General features: G+C 40.4%; 1 protein-coding gene across 3 annotated transcripts; it reads right to left on the bottom strand.

The window, feature by feature from the left end:
* Positions 1–344: 344 nt before the first annotated feature.
* On the bottom strand, positions 345–19,387 carry LOC108047422 (la-related protein 1). Of its 3 annotated transcripts, none has more exons than XM_017127584.2 (7): positions 18,984–19,387; positions 16,450–17,437; positions 7,430–7,754; positions 6,697–6,764; positions 5,301–6,313; positions 2,841–4,972; positions 345–2,756 (listed from the first exon to the last, which is right to left on the bottom strand). In XM_017127584.2, the coding sequence occupies exons 2-7, from the start codon at positions 17,242–17,244 to the stop codon at positions 2,044–2,046; spliced, it is 5,046 nt and encodes a 1,681-aa protein (XP_016983073.1). In that variant the 5' UTR covers positions 17,245–17,437; positions 18,984–19,387; the 3' UTR covers positions 345–2,043. The 3 variants fall into 3 exon arrangements, with proteins under 3 accessions (XP_016983073.1, XP_016983074.1, XP_016983075.1); XM_017127585.2 differs by lacking the exon at positions 18,984–19,387 and adding an exon at positions 18,256–18,530; XM_017127586.2 differs by lacking the exons at positions 16,450–17,437; positions 18,984–19,387 and adding an exon at positions 13,136–13,289.
* Positions 19,388–19,638: the final 251 nt, after the last annotated feature.

The following is a 19,638-nucleotide window of genomic DNA, read 5'->3' as shown; positions in this document are numbered from 1 at the left end:
AATAGAAATTCCATTATGTTCATTTCGTAGGTCTGTGTGTGTGTATCGTATCATATTCGTAGAGTTAAATTTAAATTATTCATATAAAAGTTGCAAACTTAAAGGGCACATAAAAGGTCAATAATCAAACGTGTGTTCTTGTGGTATCATAAACTAAAGTCAACACTTCATGTGAAAAACAAAATAGTTGTGGCAGAACTATGTATAATTACGCAACAGCCGATTGAATTGTCGTCGGACATCTCTCATTTTATAATATCTTAATATGGTTAAGCTCATACAGAAGCGTCTGGCCAATGTGGGTGTGATTGTGTTTATGTGTGGATAAAATTGATAAGGCGACATTTTAAAAAAGAAGCAGAGAAATATATTTACAGATATTTAATGATTACAAAATAATATTTAATGAAACGTTTTTTGCACTTTTCGTGTTTGTGTGGTGTGTGCTGTGTATGCTTGCTTAGGCTAGATGAGCGAAGCAAAATCGAGGAGCTTAAGGACCTTGAGAGAGTTTGGCAAACTGCTCGACATCAGCCGGCATCGAACAACTTCACCGTTCGCCCCTTATTTAGTTATAGTATGTTCAAATTGCAGTCACGCTTTCAAGTCTCTCTATATGTGTGTTTGGATATATGCAGATATATATAGTTAATATCCATATTAAGCTTAGATTTGATTTCTCACATATGTTTTAAATTTAGATCTATTCACTAAGCGAAACAAACTTCATTATCTCTTAATGCTTTTTTTTCGTTTGCAAATCATGCCTTTTGTTTTTTATAAAGTTTTAAACTTTTTTTGGACTTGACAATTTTTTGTGTGATTTTAATTTTTTTTTTTTGTTTTTCTAGCTTTTCTTTATAGTCGTAATTTTCTCAAATCAAAAAGTAACAAGTGCAAAAACTAAAGGTTAAAAATTAATGGTTTTTGACATGCTTCTAAATGCTTGGCGGGGTACGAAGTTTTAAGGTTTTCGGGGGTAGACCAATTCGAAAGATCGGATCGATATAGACGGGGGCAGTGCTGTGCGACAAGGGAAGCTTTGGACCCGAGTCCGAATCGGATTCCTATTTCTATTCTGCTGGCGATTGCGCTGGACTGGCTTGTGGTAAATGCTTAAATAACTAAAATTCGCTGGCACTTGAGCCCCGTTTGCCTCAATTGGGTTTAAGGATTACAAGTTCTCGCTGCCTCTTAAACAATTACATTTTACATTTGCGCTTAGGTCACACACAAAAAAATAATAATCATAATAATAGTTTAGTAATCATATTCATATAGACGCGTATTCTGGCTTCACTGTACCTTTGCATATATAGGCATTGGTATATATATATTTATGTATATATATTCTTTTGTAATTTACAAAATTTATTTGCATTAAGATCATTTGGTTTTTGTTGTGTATCAATTTCGTTTGATTTGTATTCAGTTTTCGTTAGGTAATATTTGCATAGGTTATATCGTTATCGTTATGGTTATTATCTTTAATCGTATAGTACAACAGTTCATGGCATTACGTCAACTTCAACGCTGCTCTAAGTAGGAAAATTTGCCTTGGTTTTCGTTTTGCATTAAAGAGTAAGGAGAATAATCAACAGAACAAAAAATGTAAGGGCAATCGTTTCGTTAACTTTCCAAGATCATGGCTGGTTGGCACTGGTACAAAGCAGACAGACCCCGCTGTGTGTTGTTGGTGTGTGTATGGTGGTGTGTTTTTGTGTGAGCATTGAGCATTTCGAAAGCAACCATTTTTCAGTTTTTTGTCGAGGGTATGCGAGAAACAAACATTTAGAATCGTAACTACTAAACCAACGCGCGCTAGGCAAATTGCAATAAACAAATTTCAAAAATTTCACTTAATTATGCTAAACGCTAACGACTGTTCCCACTTTACGCTTGACTCGAATACTACAAAAGAATAATAAGAATGAATAAACAAAAGAGTGTGGCGGGCAATCAAATGCGAGTGCCCCCATGAAAACTAAGTCGTAGATATTAACTTAAGCCTAATCCAAAAAGTGTTTCTGCATTATCGGGTAACTACTTCTGCGACGATGACGAACCCGATACCGTTACCGCTGGCGTTGCTGCCGCTGTTGATGTTGCTGCTGCTGCCGATGATGTTGCTGCTGATGCTGCTGCTGCTGCCGCTGATGTGGTGGCACGTGCTGTATTTGTCTGTGATCCTGCGCCAGGCTTCGGTTTCTGCTGCTGCTGTTGTCGCTTGTGTGGCGCCAGGCCTGTATTGCTGCCGCCACGTCGGAGTTCGTGCTGCGATCCCTGATTGCGATTGGCCACCTGCGGCTTGTTGCCCAGGGATCCGCTGCGAATGCGCACTGTACTGCTGCCAAAGGAGCCTGTGCGTCTGCGGTTCTGATTGTAGCCACCGTATCCCTGCTGATGCTGGTGGTGTTGCTGCTGCTGCTGTTGCTGTTGTTGTTGCTGTTGCTGCAGCAACCTGCCCACGTAGTCGCTGCGATTGGTGATGGTGGTGTTGAGGCGACGGCCACCGGCCGTAATAACAGCCGTGCCATCGCTCTCGGACACGCTGCGGTGTCGGTTAAGCTGGCGTCCGGGATTCAGACTACCCACTCCCTGCAGCATCTCATTGATTTCAGGCTCCACCACGCGGAAGTCTTCAATGTTCTTGAAGCTCTTCAGGTACTCGGCCAGCTTGGGCTGTACCTCCAATTTTTCGCCGTTCTTGTAGTACTTAAGGAAGGCCCAGAACTTTTCGAGACCGTACAGTTGACCTGGTGAAAGAATACAACATTAGTTATTGATCATATTCTCGGTCTCTCGGTATTTTAGTTTTTATAAATTCAATCGATTCTTACCTGTCTCATAGTCGTCAACCGTCTCGTCCTGGAAATCCTGATACACATTCGGCCTGAATTTCTTCTCCAGGCCGTATGAGAAGAACCGGAAGAGGCACTCCAGACCGTAGCGGAAACCATTGCCAGCATCCTCCAAGGCCAGTGTGCGGAACTCGTTGTACATGCTCTTGTTGAAGTTCTCGCGGAGGAAGAACGACCAGAAGCGGTACAGGGTGTTCATCTCCTGCGACTGACCGAAGCCCAAACGGCGGCGCTCCTTGAGGCAGCGCGAATGGTACTTGTGGTAGGCTTGTTGGGTGAAGTTGTTCTCCTTGAGTAGCGCATGCGATGGATGCTGGAATATGGGCAGCGACTGTGGCACCGAGGAGCCAAACGATCCGTAAGATGAGGTGGTGGGCGAAGTGCCCGCCGAGGAACCCATCGAGGTGGTACGCGGCCGGTGCTCCACGGTGTCGAGCAGCCATCCGACGTGAGCCTCCACTGGCGGATTGGAAGTGTGGCGAAGCTTCCTCTTCCTCGGCGTTCGGGGATCAATCGAGTGGGAGTTGGGAGCAGCATAAAAGCGGGCACGTCGGGATTTGAGAGTGTTGTTGAGCGTGGAGTTGAGGGTAGTATCACCCACAAGGGTTTCATCAAGATCCTGCTCCTCAAATGGCGGCGGTGGTGGCACCACCTGTTGCGGGAGCACAGATTTGTTTCGACTACCTGCCAGCTTCTCAAAGTCCGCCTGGGAAATCACATTGACAGTCTTGTAATCGGTCACTATGTTGGTGGTGGTCCACAGATCCTCTTCGTAGTTAACCAGCCCGTCGTTGATGATGTTCTCCAGATCCTGGGTGATTTTCGTGCGCGATGTAAAGTCGGCGGTGCGATCGTAGCCCTCGTGTTTTGGTGCCCGACCCACTTGGGCCACAATCAGCAGCTTGTTAATGTCACGGTCGGCAAACTCGTAGTCAGACTCGTCGTCGTCGGAGAAGTTTTCGGTGAAGTTGTTGACGCGTCCGGTTCCGGGGGGTAGGGGGTCCATAAGCTCCTCGTCAAACTGGAAGTCTAGTTCTTCCTTTTCGGCATGGCACTGAGCGGATGGCGGAGCAGCTGTTTTGGATGAGGATTTGGAGTGGGTTTTGGAGTAAGCAGCATTGCCAGATTTAATGTTGTTGTTCGTGGTGGTAGTGGCGGTGGAGGTGGTTGTGGTTTTGGTGGCATTGGTGGTTGCTTTGGTGGCTGAGGAAGCATTTTTGGTGGTTACACACACAGTGGCTGATGATGAGGCGTTGGATGGGGCGTTGTTGGACGTGGACTTGGACGAGGACGTGGACGAGGTGTTGTTCGTTTTGACATTATCGTTATTATTGTTGTTGAGCGTTTGTGAAAGCGGTGGCTGTTGTTGTTGTTGTGGTGTAGTAGCGTTTTCTTTGATAGCATTTGTTTTGGAGCGTCTCTTTACCTCTTTCCACATGCCCTCCGGCTCCGCCACCAAAGCAGCTGCTGCCCCAGCTCCCTTGCCCGCTGCAGCAGCAGACCTCTTGTCCGGCGTCGATGTGGACTTGGGCTTCACACTCTCCGCCAGTCCACTCAAATGTCCAGCCAGCTCGGCGGCACCGCCCTCCACTTGCTGGGTCAGCGCACTGATCGCGTTAACCGAGTTGAGGGCCGCAATGGACCTTTGCTGCTGCTGTTTTTCCTGCAGCATCTTGGGCACCTGGTTCTGCGACTTGCGCGGCACCGGTGGCGGCGGAATGCTGCTCAGCGGCTTCGTGGCCATCGCCGATGTGAGAATGGGCGGCGGCGAACCGACCTCAGTCTGCTCCTCCAGTTTCTCCTGATCTCCCTGCTTCTCCGACTGATCCTGCTCCAGCTGGTCGGCAGCATTAAGGTCCCCTTCCTGAGCCTCCGGCACATCGGTGATGGGCCAAGTGGTCGGTGTCGTCTTGGTGCGCACCTTGTAGCCCTCGAAGAGCTCCAGTTTATCCGATTCCTTGATGGCGTTCACTATCAAAGCCACATCGGTGGTCAGTGCGAGAACGCGATGGAACGAGGCGATCAGGGTGACTGGGATATAGCCCTCGGGGTCCATTTTGCGGCGCAAAAAGAAGTCGCCGGTAAGATTGTCGGCGCTGAAATAGTATTCACTATGGGGGATCGAGAGGAGAGAAAGTGCGGGTCAAAAAAAAGGTTCTTAAATACAACGCATATAATGCCTTAAGCTTTACAGATGGGAAAAATCAAATCGTATTTAAAAGGAAATAATGTAAATTTGTAAAATTATGTTCGATATTATTTAAACTTAGAATAATTTGTCTTAGCAGAAGTTGTGAATGTATTAATTTCTTTGAAAATATTTTTAAGTTACTTTTTTTAACTAATAATTCATTTAATTGTGAACTTTTTTAATTTAGTGCTAGTAATTATAATTCCAGCAAAAGGCATTAGATATATATCGTAATGGGCTGCACTTACACTTGCTTCTTGATGGCCTCCTTGATGCTGGTGGCGTCCATTTCGATGTAGGCAGCGGGCACGTTGCCAAAGTAGTGGGTGCCCATGAGCACATACGACGACTGCGAGGAGTCGGCGCCGGCGGCGTCCGCCGGCAGATAGTTGGCATACTCGCCCGAAGCTAGCAGATGGCGTGGTATGCGATGAGTCGGGCGACCTGGTCCCTGTCGGGAGAATCCGCCCCGGCCTTGCCGACCGCCGCGGTACGGCGTCCGGTAGCGACGCGTCCCGCGCGCTGCTGATCCAGCTCCCGCTCCCGCTGCTGCTGACCCGGCACCACCCGCTGCTCCAGAGCGCTGCTCATCGAGCGCAGCGGTGGTGGTGCTGCTGCTGCTACGCCAGGAATCCACGCGCTCGGACGCAGCAGTCGCTGAGCGTGCACCGTACGGATGCCGGCCAGCGTGTGGGTACCGCGACTCGCCTCCCGCTCCTCCAGCACCTGGCTGGCGGTCATGGTAGACGCGCGGCGGACGGCGCTGGTCGGCGCCATCGTCGCTGAGCCGCCGATTTGGCCGGCCGCCAATCGGCTTGGGGCGACTGGACTTAGCCAGATCGATGGGCAGCGGACGCCACTTGTGCTTGGGTAGCTTCTTGGTGATGGCAGGCCCGGCAGAGGTGCCAGCAGTTCCTGCAGCAGAATTGGCCGCTGGCTCAGCGTCTCGCTGGGCTTTGGCATCATGACTCGTGCTGGCAACAGGTGCAGTTGTGGCCTGGCTGCTGCTATTGTTGCTGCTGGTGGTGCTACTGGGATTTGGATTGCTTGTGTTGCTGCTGCTGCTGGTGGGTGCGACGTTAGACTCTGTGGCAACTTCACTTGAAGTGGTATTGCTGCTGGCTGCTACTGCGGCTGCTGATTTGGCTGGCTGCTGTTTTTTCGTTGGGTTGCGCTTGGGTTCGTTGCTGGTGGCTTTGCCACTGTTAGAAATTCCGCCAATTAGCGTCGGCCAGTCACCAACGTTGCTAAAGTCGCTGGCCTGTAAAATATATAGTTTAAATTATATACTGACTATCGATGTTGTTAGTCTTGATTAATGCTAAATCTAAAATGCGTATCTTACAACAAAAAACGCATAATAAAAAAGGGCCTGAAACTAACAATGATTTTGGTTACATTTATAAATTTATAGTCATTTCAATGCCTACTAGTGTTAAAGTCAAGAGAATATTTTAAAGAGCAGGAATTTAATTTGTAGCCGCCTTTTAAAATGTAGAAGCTTTTTAACTTAACTAGGATGCAAAAATATGATATATCTGCTGGCATGGAAACTTTAAACTTATTTGGTTTTGTAAGACATTAAATGTTGTATTTACAATTTCGTTGGCTTTATTTAAGTACCTAAATTAACTGATTTCTCACCTTTTGGTTGACCTTCTTTTTGTCCTTTACCACGACTTTGGCAAGCGCATCTGCCTGACTGGCATCAACTGTAAAATGAAACAAGCAGTTCTGGGGTAAGTATATTGAAGTACAAGAACAGTGTTTTAAAAATAAGAAATCAGGCCATGCCACGCCATATGCGTCGCCAAAAAATGAGATTCTCTCTCGGAGCATCAGGTCAACAGAGAACAGGGAAAAGCAAGAGAACGGGAGGCACGTGAGAAAACTGAGAGCAAGTGCAGGAGAGCTTAGTCACATGGTGGTCAGGTTCTCATCTTGTTGTATCAAAACAACTCCATGGGGGGTAGCAAAATATATATGTAGGAACTAACAAAAAAATGAATCCAAGAGGCAAAATTCCATTAAACTATACAGAACTAAAAATTGAAATAAATTTGTATGATATATTCTCACAAAAAGAATTGGGAAATAATGCCGAGTCTTGGTGTAAATTGGAAAAACTATATTGGCTCATGCTTTTATGAGCAAAATATATATATAAAATTTAAAACAAATGATAAATAATATTAAATATATATATCCTAAAGTAGTAGCTAGTTATTTATAGTCTGTCCATTGAAAATGATGGAATTGGACCAATAAAATTGTTGACTGGGGTCTAGTTATATTTAGTTGTGTCTTTTTTTTCTAGTTCACTTGAGATTAATTGAGTTTTATATTTGGAAAATTTTCCATCATCCACGGCACTCACCAGTTGTTGTTGTTGCTGTTTCAGTTGTTGCTGCTGCTGCTGCTGATGTTGTTGCTGTGACTACTGCGGATGATGTTGTTGCTGCTGCTGCTGTGCTTGCTGCTGCTGTTGTTGTCTGTGTAGTTGTTGTTGCTGCTACTGCTCCCTGTTGAGGTTGCGGTTGTTGTTGCTGCTGTTGTGTCTTTTTGTTGCTGGCGGTGTTCTGTGCGTTGTTGTTGCTGGCAGTCTGCTTGGTTTGTTGTTGCTGCTGTGTCTTGGGCTGCAAAACACGTTTGTCCAATGGAGAAGTACCTGCCTTCGGACTGCCGGATTGTTTTGCCGATATCTAGAAGTATAACCCAAAAGAAATGGTAATATGAGTTAAATTTCTTATAGGAGACTTCCACCTAAAACTGGGTAAAAATCAATGCAACTCCAACTTCCACTCCCTATGCGCAGTGTCCCTAACCCAGATTTAGTTCACGACAGGGGTGGCTATATATATTCGTTCTAGAGAGCGGTTACTTTTTCGATCTGGCCCTGGAAAATTACCTCGTTTTTGTACAAGAACTTTTAGTTTCTTAGCTTTTGATCACTTTTAATCAGTCTTTACACTGCGGGTTTCTCTTATCTTTGTTTGATTTGCTTTTCATATAACACTTTTGCTAAAATAGCAGTGCTTGTTGTTGCTGTTGCCGCTTTTATTTTTATTGGGGCTTTGGCTTTATTTAAACAAATGCCTGGTAATTCTAAACTGGCGATTGCGTCCGTTCTCTCGAAACGTTGGATGAGTTCTGTGCGATAGCGACAGTTTTTCGATTCGAACATGCCTCTTTATCGCTGCCTCGCCTCTTCTCTCTTTGTCCCTCTCCCTTTCTCTTCTACAGTTTTTGCTGTCCACGCGTTGGCTACGTGAGCAAAAACGAAGAAAACAACAAAGGCAGAGGAGGCGGGGGCATAAAGCACAATAACAACAACTGGTTTTACAGCGCAACATAAAAAAAGATACACAGTGAAGCTTTTAAATCGCATCTTAAAAAAATGCACTTCATTTAAAAAAAAGCAAGGTAGCGAACAATTTTACCATAGGTTTTTATTTATAAATTATATTTAAATTGCAGCTAAGTAACATTTTTTATAATTCAAATATCTTTTTATTTAAGTAGACTTCAAAAATGTATTTAAAATAATGCTCCTAAAGCTTTCATCTTTATATTCCATATTTTTAAGGTGGTTTCAATGTATACAATTGTATCTTTAAGATACAATTTGAAGAAGTACCACTGTGGACCCAGACCCAAAACAAAAACAAAACAGAAAACAGCCGATGCGCCGGTTCATGGATGCGTGAGAGAGAAAAAGAGAAGAGAGATTTACCGGCGAGAGAAACAGCGCAGGGCACCCTGTATCTGTATCTTTTTGTGTATGCAATGGATACAGGTTTTCGCTCAGTGTGCGTACGTGCGTTTATTTTATCGGTTTGTTTTTGTACGCATTTTCTATAAGCGTTGTTTTGATTCGCTGCGAAAGTTCACACACCCACAACCCATACAATATCGATCAAAACAGGTGATACGCATATCTCCAAATTAAACAAAAACCTAACGATTATAAACATAAACATTTGCCATCTCGCTCAGACATGAGGCTACTCTGTAAGGGAGCATAAAAAAGATCCAAAACAAAACAACATGTGATTTTCGGCACGTAGGCCATTCGAAAAAGAGCGGAAAATGGAGAGAGACGTGGTTGGAAAACTTCAAAACAAAAAGAGAGGATGTAAAAAGAGAGGAAGACTAAAGATGTATCTTAAATGCTCCAATAAAAAGATATTGTACAAGAAAAATGTACAGATAAAAAATAATTTCTGAAATTAAATTATTTATTTAACATAAAAAATAATGTTATAAATTATTATTTGTATTACTACTTTATTTTATTAGGGTTTATTTTTCAATATCATTAAGGAAAGATTATGTTTCGTCCTTCACACCTTATCAATCCATACATCAAATCATAAAGCTGATTTGGCTTATCATAACCAAAAACTTTATAATTTTCCTCATTTAATGTTCAAATTTACAATTTAATTTGAATAAGTAAAAAAGATATTATTGAGCTGTAGTTAAGCCTCAAAACAAATATTTTGGTTAGTGTATTTCGTTGTGTCACACTTATGCTATATATTTTAACACTTTCCATGCAGTTGATCACGTATTCATCTAAATTCTCAAGGAAAATTGCATGATGTGTGCGAATAAACTATCATCGATTGCAGTCATTAAGTCATTTCAAATAAATTTATAGGGAAAATGACCGTGACTCTATTAAGTTGGAAGGACAAGGAATTTTAGTTTCTTTATGACTCATATTGTAACTGTAAGGAATAAAAGTCGCGCATTAAATTACGAAAAATGCTTTTTCGCAAACAAAGGACATTTTTTCCCGTGAGTCATAAAGTAAATGTTAAGGTCTGTAGTTTTCCATTCAAAGAACTTATAAGAAGTATTTTCCCACAAACATTCGATGAACGTGTGCCACTGGCCAAGCACATGTTTTGAATTCTATATTTATACGGGCATGTTTCTTATCACTTTTAGACATTTTGAACCCCCACATAATTGCTGACGTACTTAGGTGTTTGTCATTAAATTTTGAGTACTATAATGCCTATGGGTAAGGTTTTCAAACAAAGATTAATGCCATTGAATAAGATGGATGGTTCAAGGTCATTGATAGTAAAAAACATGGTGCCTTAACTTGGTTTTAAGTCTAAACAATGATTCATAAAGAACTTGATTGTTAATTCTGTCCCTTTAAATAAAAAAAACAAAACAAACTTGAACTTGCCTATAAATAAAGTTTTAAGAATCCAAAGTTTTAAGGTTTTGTTTATTTTTTTAGCACTTTTCAAGAATATCTCTGGTTTTTTTGTAAATGCACCACTTCGAGCGATCGCCAAAAGACAACTGAGTCGCTTGCAATGCAAAATGACTATTTTAAATGGCATTAGAATCGGGCTAGCACGATAGCAACAACTGAAATCGTATAAAAATACGACAAAGAGAAGTAAAAATATAGGCAAACAGTGACCGAGAGCCGGGTAAACGTGCAAAAAGACCCACATTCAGCGATTCTGGCATTCTCCGCGTTCTCTAAGTCAACAGTCGAATCGCTCGTAATCAGTTTTGAGGTTATAGTGCAGGCGGGGTTGGGGTGGCATACCCCTTTTTGAGGTTGCGAGGCGACTCTATTTGCGTCTTAGCAAATTGTAAAATACGAGCAGAATGCAAAAACCGGTCAATAATGCCGGCCGCAAAAGACGTTATGTAAAATATTGTAAAAATAAATCCAAAATAAAACCAGAAAACGTGCTCAGCCAATCGAATGACCAGAAAAAAAGATAGCGATACGCGAGCAAAAAAATGTATATATGGAGAACAAGTACCCACAATCAGCTCAGCTTACATGAATAATAAGTATAATAATACAAAATAGATTGCTGAAGTCGAAATGCTAGACTATATAATACCCCGATCACCAAATTACCATAAGCCACAAATAATATATCATTCATATTATTTCATATCAGAAATGTATAACATATAACATTTCTTATATAGACCATTAAGGAGTACCATATCGTAAAATAGCATCTAATAAGATAAAACAAAACAAAAGTAAACTGATAACAGAAAATTCTAAAATAAAAATAATTGTTTTTGAAAACCCTAGACAGAATTTTTTTAAGAACACAGCATACCCTTTTTGCACTAACCAATTAATGGGTACTAAAAAGGTCGTCCAGCTTTAAACACAAACAAGTTAATGACTATAATACATTTTACTTTTTTTCTATTTATAGTTTTATTCGTGATTAAATTAAGCGATTAGACCAGCAGTCAATTGCTTTGTAAGGCGAGGTGAGGAGAGTCGTATTATTTGGATCCGTGGCGACGAACTCCATCGACACTCATCGCACAAACGCAATTATTGCTTTGAATTTATGGGGGGGTGTGTGCGAAAAGTTGTTTACGTTCAACACGGTCGAGCAACTTTATTTAATGCGTAGCAGGCTTAGGAACATAACTCTTATCGAGGCCCCAAGAGAGAGGTAAACAAGCCGAAAACAAATATGCATAATTCTGGAATTCGTCATTTATTTGTGAAAGTAAAACAGCTGCATCTTGCGGGTTTTCTATAATTTTTGAATTAATATTTGAGGTAGTCTCTATCACCTCATGGTTTTATAATCAGTCTCATTTGTCACGTCTCATTATCGCTTAAATATATAGAGTAAACCCCATAGATTACTTCGATCAGTAGCTTGAATAACTGAGTGACACTTATATAAAAACCGTTTTCACTGTGACCTTCACTGAACTTTCATATTCTACGTTGTAATTATCTGCGAATCCATTGAAATTGTTGAGCAAATAATTAGATGGGTCACTTTTTTTTAAAGCAAATAATGAGTTAAAACATCAACACGCAAATAACCGATAAGAATTTGAGGTAGCGCTTTACGACTGTCAAGATAAATAAGAAAATAAATAAATAAGTAAAGTAAAGGAACACATGGTAAACAGAAGTTTAAATATTCTTCAAAATTTGGGCTATGTTAACCAAATGTTGATACTTTATAAAGGATTATTATTTAATCTCTAAGAATAAACAAACTGTATCCAATAGGTTCCGAAGTAAATCTTATCAGTGATTAAATAATTTAATAGGTGTTACAACACTATTCAGATAAAGCTGTAATATTACATATTGGCTCAAATCCATTATACTTGGAGAGTTGAGATAATAAAACAAACAATGTTATGGCTAACCTTGTTTTGCTTGGGTAACATCTATTATATGATTACAAATAGAGTGAGATTTTCAATTTGTGAACCAATCAAGATCTTAAAAAAATCTCTTTACAGCACAGAAACGATAAATAAGTATATATGTTAATACATATTTTGTGATCTTCCTCTTGACGACAAGGAAAAATATCTTGAAAGATTTTCTCATGCACAAAGAAATGGGAATTCGTATGTATTTCTCTGGCTATGAGAGAACGAAGAAAAATCTGATATAAAGACACAGAACAGAGCCCATTGATAATAATAACAAAGATGACAGCAACAAGGGAAATATTCGGATTTTCCGAAAACAATGTGAATGGAAAAGTACTACGTTACTTTCAACAAATCTGATACCTTGATAAGAAGCTTATGAAGGGTGGGAGCTTATTTTCCCCGTCATAGCTTTCAACTTCACATATCGCTTTAGTTTGGAATACGAATGCAATGCAACGTGATATCTGACAAAAGAAAAAACCCACAACGAAACGCCAACGTAATTGAGACAAATTAATGTTATTAATCTCCGGTTGCAACTGAATGCCTAAAAATAGAACGTTGTATTGCAAAAACTCTGGGGTCAACATTAACAATGCAAATATCGAAGATCATTGCAGTGCAGTGTGTCTTACTGAAAATTAAAAATTATTTTTGATTCTTTCTTTAAGAATAACTAAACTTCAATATAAAAATGTTTATTTTCGATTTGTCTATACTTAATACTTATAAATTATTTAACCATTTTCTTGACATTTAGCCAATATTCACTGTACTTTGAATGACACATATTTAATTTCTCAATTGGCTTAAATGTCTCTTTTTCTTTGTACCCATAAACTTAAATTATAAGTTGTTAAGATGATTGCATATTTACTTTCGTTTTCATGTTTGTTATTGTTTTGTGCCGCTCAAAGAAGAAGAAAGAGGGAGAGAAAGCGCGAGAGAGAGTTCTTATCACTCTCTTTGCGAATCGGCCTTACGCTACGTAAGGCAAACGTTACGTTAACGGGAGAGAGAGAGAGATAGAGCGTAAGGCAGGGCGCTTTCCACTCGAGCCGCTATAAAATATCAACAAGTTTATCAAGTTTTACTTCCACGTCGGCGGTATACACGATTTTCAGCCTTCCGGCTGTATATTATTATTATTCTAATTTCGTTATTTTTTCTGGTTCATCGCCTCGCAACAGCACCGCACTGGCATTATTCACCACGTGGTGACTTCGATAACACGTGCCGTTCCAGCTGTTTACGTTTCAACTTTTGAATTTTGTTTCCCGATCATTCGAGCCCACTTGCTAATCGAAAGAAGCACTGGAAAATAGTGGGAGTGGGCTTTTTTTCATCCGCGAACTCTTCCAGGGCACACGTCAACGGCAACTGGCGTGGAAAAATAAATACAAATTTGAATGTGAATAGCTGCCCTGCAATTCTGCCGCTGCGCAGTTGCAGTGCTGCCGACGTCGCCGTTATGGTTAAAAAACAAGAATCGAAGCTAACCCATTTCAAGTCACACTTTTAACCCACTAATTAGGCTTGCAGCACATGCTGACCCTCATATCTCTAAGTTTATTTACATTTTAATAGGGAGCTAAAGACAAATAATAAAATGTTTATTAAACTTCTTTTTGGCAAACATTATTTTAAATTTAATCTAAATTTTTTGTTTACTCAAATCCAATCTGAACTTAAAACTATTTTGATGTGCACTAAATAAAATTACATTCAAATATAATTTATAGCTCAAACCATTAAAAAAATTCGCATAACTAAATTTGTAGTTTAAAGACATGTAATGTTAGTTTACCTAGAGTGTACTCTCTACATATGTAAATACGAGTACTGCGATAATATTTTGCATCAGAACCGGAAAACCAAATTTGAAACGGTTGACAAACTGAAGTTCTATTTCACAAGATTTCGAAAATTTGCACAAAGGCTAAATATATAATTTTTAAAAAGAAATAATTTTCAAAATATAAAATTTACAAATATTCATCAAAGTTATTTCAAAAATATTATCAAAGCTGACGAAAAATTAAAATAAAATTATTTTCTTGTTGAAAAAAGTAATGTTCCTTTATTTCCAATATAAAAGTGTTAAAAGTCTCCCAGATTCAGATCTTAACTGCCTAATCAGTACGATTTGCATATGCAAAGAATGTCAAAAGTGAGCGAGATGTTTGCATATCCATTTAAAGTAGCACAAAACGCTTTCGAAAGCGAGCCGAATTTAAAACTCCCGCTTGACAACAAGTAAAGTTAAACGTGTAAACTTTTGGCTTCTAGCTTTTTCCACAGAAAGAAAATTAGCCACACCTTTTAGTTGTATGTTTGTGTGATTTTTTTTTCTTTCGCCGTTTTTTGCTTTTCGTTCGCTGTTGATTTTGTTCCCTCTTTTGTGTTCGCTTTCGTTGTTTGGGGTCTGGGATGTGGGCGGTGGGAGGAAAAGGGGGATTGGATAGATAGACGACAAGCGGCTGACCTTGACATTTATTTTTAGTAGAGAAATATTTAACTTTTTCTCTCGTTTGTTGCGACACCCCAAACAGATGTGCCATTTTGGATATAGAAAAAAGTAATTGGAAATAGAGAAGAAAATACATGGGCATGCATAAAACAAAACGAATAAACAATAGAATAAATTAGAGTATTTTTGTTATCTTTATCTCAGCAACCAACCATATTAACATAACTTCCTATTTTGGAGCAAGTTATAAGTGTTCAAGGAAACCAAATAATTAAGACATTTTTAAATATTAATTCAACTTTAAAGAAATCTAAATTAATAAATATTTTTTCCTATTAAAATCATAAAAGTTTAAACAGATAAATGTAATCCATAAATCAAATATTATTTTTTGTCTTTCTAGAGTGTTTATATTCTCTCGAGAGTGTACTGTATTCAAGCAAGAGCAAATAATTGTTATCCAAAATATTGGCATAGAAAAGACCAAATTGTTTTTATTTGCAAAAACACAAAAACCTTTTGCTTTCAGAGAAACAAAAAATAAACCGCAGAAACGCCGGCAATTTTCGCTAGTATTGCGTAATAAAAAACAGCCAAGAGCAAATAAAAATAAGTACAATTAAATGTTTGGTTGTTTTGCTTCTCGTGTTTCGCTTTGTTTTGATGACAAATGTTTGCTTCTTGCCAGATATTATGCAATTGCAATTGTGTATCTATGAGATACAATTTTGTAATCGTCGCGCTGTTGTTGGTATTAGCATAACGATGATAACAGCAGGAAAAACCACAACAAAAAGTAGAAAACGTGTTTTCATTACGCCGCGTGTTTGTTGTCTTTTCGCCTTGCATTCGTGTTTATCACCCGCCCTGCTTTGCTCTCTGTCTTCGTGTCCCTCATTCTACGCACATTTGTTTACCAACAAGCAATCGCATACATGCAAACATATATGGGCATGTTTTTCCATCATTTTTTAAGACGCAATTTGGACACAACGAAATGAAGGGGAAACCAAAATACTAGTAACAACAAAAAACGTGCACTTAATTTGGGGATTCCTCAACAGCAATATCTCATCAGTTTTTACAGTGGATATTCGCTTTCTGTCGCAAATCAGTTATAGATTGATTATCAGTATCATTCCTCACATCATATCTTATTTTTCAAGATTATATTGGTAATCCTTATCTTGAATTTATTTGCCCTTATAAGCAAAGTATCTACACCTCAGTTCCCAGAACCCATTAAAAAAGGCCTGCACCTTTTTAGTTTCTGTAACATGCGCATTCATTTCTCAATAGATTCATTTTTTTTAAAGCCCTTTTCTTATTTGCATTTCCCTAGGTTTTTATTATTATATGAATTACTTGCTGTCAAACTCATTTAAAGTTATCTCCAATTTTAATTTTAAGGTTGCTTATGGATCTATTTTACTATATTTCTATTTCAACACATTACGGTGAACCATTTCAAACAAATAATTTGAATACAAGGAAATTGGAATGTTTACCCTTTCTGTAAATATAATCCATGTAAAATATGCATATTAAGAGGTCATTAAAATATGCTTATATAGTCTCCTAATTAATCGTCCTATCCCAATCTAAAATACCTTCTTGAAGCACAAACAAAATCGATATTCCCGATTAACAAAAGTTTGTCCTATCCCATTCACCCTTTAAGGATTTATGAATAATCAATAAAACGTAGTGTAATCACTCACCTTCCAGGCGTTGACCTTCGGAGGTGGTGCGGCAATGAATCGCTTGGGTGGCGGAGCCGCTCCTGCTGCCCCCTTCTCGCCCGCCTGCTGATCCCCGTCCCCGGACTTGGCCTCGTTGCCGCTGCTTCCTGCGCCTTCGATGCTGGCACTCGGTGAGGTGTCTTTGCGGTCCTTGTGTACTTTCGGTCCTCCTGGGACAGCAGGAGCAGCTGCTCCAGCATTGGATCCTGCGGCGCCAGCGGATCCCGGTGCAGATTTCCTGGGACTGCCGCCACGTGGAGCACGGGGCCTCACTGACTGCTTGCGGTCCGAATCGGAGGATCCGGCGACACGTCGGCCACCAGCCTGCTGGGATTTCTGACCATCGCCACGTCCTCCGGTCTGCGGTTGATCGCGCGGCTTCTCCTTGCGCGCCTTTTTGCGATCGCGGCGGTGGTGGGATAGTACCGGCACAAAGTCATTGTTGTCGTCCAGTTCCGAAGAGTTCTCGGCGGTGTTATCTCCGCCCGAGGCGGCGGCACGTTTCTCCCCAGTTTGGGCCAGGCTAACGCTGCTGGCAAGTGGGGATTCCCCGGCGGCTGCCTCGGCTGCGGCGGTCTCCTCGCTCCACGACTTCAAGCTCTTCAAATTGGGCTGGTTCTCTTTATTGTCCACGGTGGCGGTGCTGGCACCCTTCTTGGTCTCCAGGTTCTGCACCACATTGGCGTACGACGTGGTGGCGCTGCCCGAAGTGGCGACGACGGCCACGGGAGCGGCTCCTCCCGCGGACGATGGCGTCTCCTCCTTGCTGGACATGCTCCTCAGTTGTGGCTGCTACTCCTGCGGTTGCTGGACTGCGGTTTCTGCTCTCCAGAGTGGGCAGCAGATCTCCTGCTGCTCCTGCTCCGGCTTCGTCAGCGGCTGATCCTCGTTGTCGGGTCGGGGAAACTCTTGGCTGCTTCCTTGCCTGCTCAACGGGATGCGGGTGCTCGAGAGATCGGCTTCCAAGCTGCAAAGGTCGCCAACAGTGAAATCGGGTTAGTTATGCGTCACAGTCGAACTTTATTTACTCTAATCAGCATACAGTACACGGGTAGGTTTCTAAAGTTTTAGTTATGCAGATTCTCCTAGCCATAGTATATAAGAATATAGCCCTAGTAAGCATTTTCTTTGATATAAAAGTAAGTCAAAAACCCCACTAAGGGCGAATAAATGCATGTGAATGATAATACTGATAAGTATCTAATTTTGAAATAAAACATTTTTAAATAGTTTTCTATGTTTTTATAGTTTACGTAATCTAGTTATTAAAAAAATATATAAATTTAAAAAATGAAATAACACTCAGAGACATTTGTCATTGATAAAGAATAGCGATGATTATGTAGGCAGCAACTATTTTCTAGAAGCTATGTAAATAGTTAAAACTGTAGTGGCAATAGGAGCTTTTCTAATTTAATTTTAAGTAAGAAATTATAGAACTGCAGCCATTCCATTTAAGGATAGATTGACTTTATATGTAATACATATATATATAATATATCTATGCAAATGCGAGTGAGGACAACTGCTTGACTGTATTTAACAGCAAAAATTAAATAAAAAGTTTACAGAAAGTAAATTGTTGGAAGTTATGAAACTTTTAAGAACTCAAAATTTCCCTCATAGGCTGGTTTGACTGTATTTAGTTCGGTTTTTTCTATGCAATTGTGAGTTTAGAGAAGTAAAGGTGTTTCTTGCTCAATTAAAGCGATAAATATCAAGTTTGCTTGGCTTGCAACATTATTTATTTACTTAATGCAACTATTACAACACACGCACACATACACTGCACTTTGAACTTGTGTATTTCGTTATACGGGGATTATTTTTCTGGGACTGCGGAAGAGCCTCCCGAGGAGTGCGGCGATTTTTTAAGAACTGGCCATCGGAAAAAGCCTCTCCCCTTTTCCACGATTTTCGGCTCAACGAATTGGATTTACGGACACCGATTTGCACGATTATACTATATGGAAGCGGAGAAAATCCTCGCTAGCACGACCAATCGAGAATTGAGAGGTATTATATTATTATGCAGCAGCCACACAGCAGTACTCAAAAAGAAGAAGAAGAAGTGAGGTTAGATTTTTGCCCCACACAAGAGGAAGAGGAAGAGCGAAACGAATAAGAAGAAGAGGCAATACAACGCTAAGCGACCAGGGCTGCAAGAACAGAGCTGTCCACTTGCCAAGCTAGGCCTTACGTGGTCGTCTTACGTTTGTACGTTGAGAGATTTATGACAGGAAATTAAAGAGAGTGGGCCAGATATAATAAACAACAATTAAAGCGTAACCAATGTTGTTATAATATTGTTCTGTAAACAACAAATATTTAGTTTTTCCTTAGCCAAAGATTATGCAATAACAAATGCACTCGCTTAACGGCTGCATTGTTGTCGTTCCCGCCCTGGTTCGGTTTTAAAAAACAGCTGATTTGCGCCTGCAACTCGCCTTCAATTTCAACAAAAAGATGCACGCGGTCACACACACTAGTAGAGTTTACGTTTAAATACGCACCAGAAAATGATATGAAATCCAGAATTTACACACAAAATCCGTTCACTACGCACTTTCCGCTCCTCGCGTGTATGTGTGTGTGCGCGTACGTGTGTTGTTATTGTTGCTTTGCTTTTGCTTTTGCGGGATTCCTCGCACACACACTTTCGCACTCTCGTTGCTTCTCGCTCGCACTCACTCACGCGCTGGTGGGCAGAACGTTACGAATATTATTTATCGCGATTTTTATGCGATTGCACACACACTTGACTTGTTGTTGGTAGCACTGATCTTACGCCGTTTACTGAAGTTGTCAATTAACCGAATTTAATCAATTAATTGGAGCATTATACCGCCGAAAAGAAAATCAAAATCTCGGTTACCAGACATGTGGTTCTACGGGTCCAAAAGAAAAAGAGCAGGGTTGTTGTTCCATTCCTTCGCGTTGCGTTGCGATATATATCGGCTGCAGGGATGGATACGTTTTTTTTAGGGATGGATAAGAAATAGTTGAACGTTTTTTATATTGGTTGCCTTTTCAAAAACTGTATTAAAGAATTTTTGAGAGCAATCATTGCATATTTGCTTTACTTCATTTACCCGCTCGAAATTTAATAGAAAATTTAAATTTATTTCTTGCAAAATATCGATAAAGCCCCACCAATATATTGGGTCT

Source organism: Drosophila rhopaloa, unplaced genomic scaffold, assembly GCF_018152115.1.
Source record: "Drosophila rhopaloa isolate 14029-0021.01 unplaced genomic scaffold, ASM1815211v1 contig_167, whole genome shotgun sequence".
Classification (NCBI taxonomy): Eukaryota; Metazoa; Arthropoda; class Insecta; order Diptera; family Drosophilidae; genus Drosophila; species Drosophila rhopaloa.
This window is presented reverse-complemented; position numbering and strand designations above follow the sequence as displayed.

What these genes read in the sequence shown, in the direction of transcription:
- LOC108047422 (XM_017127584.2), bottom strand. Translation starts at nt 17,244, where the DNA reads ATGTCCAGCAAGGAGGAGACGCCATCGTCCGCGGGAGGAGCCGCTCCC. An exon ending in CGAAGGTCAACGCCTGGAAG is followed by an intron (nt 7,755 to 16,449) that starts GTGAGTGATTAC and finishes TTATACTTCTAG; the next exon opens with ATATCGGCAAAACAATCCGG. An exon ending in AAAAGAAGGTCAACCAAAAG is followed by an intron (nt 6,314 to 6,696) that starts GTGAGAAATCAG and finishes TATATTTTACAG; the next exon opens with GCCAGCGACTTTAGCAACGT.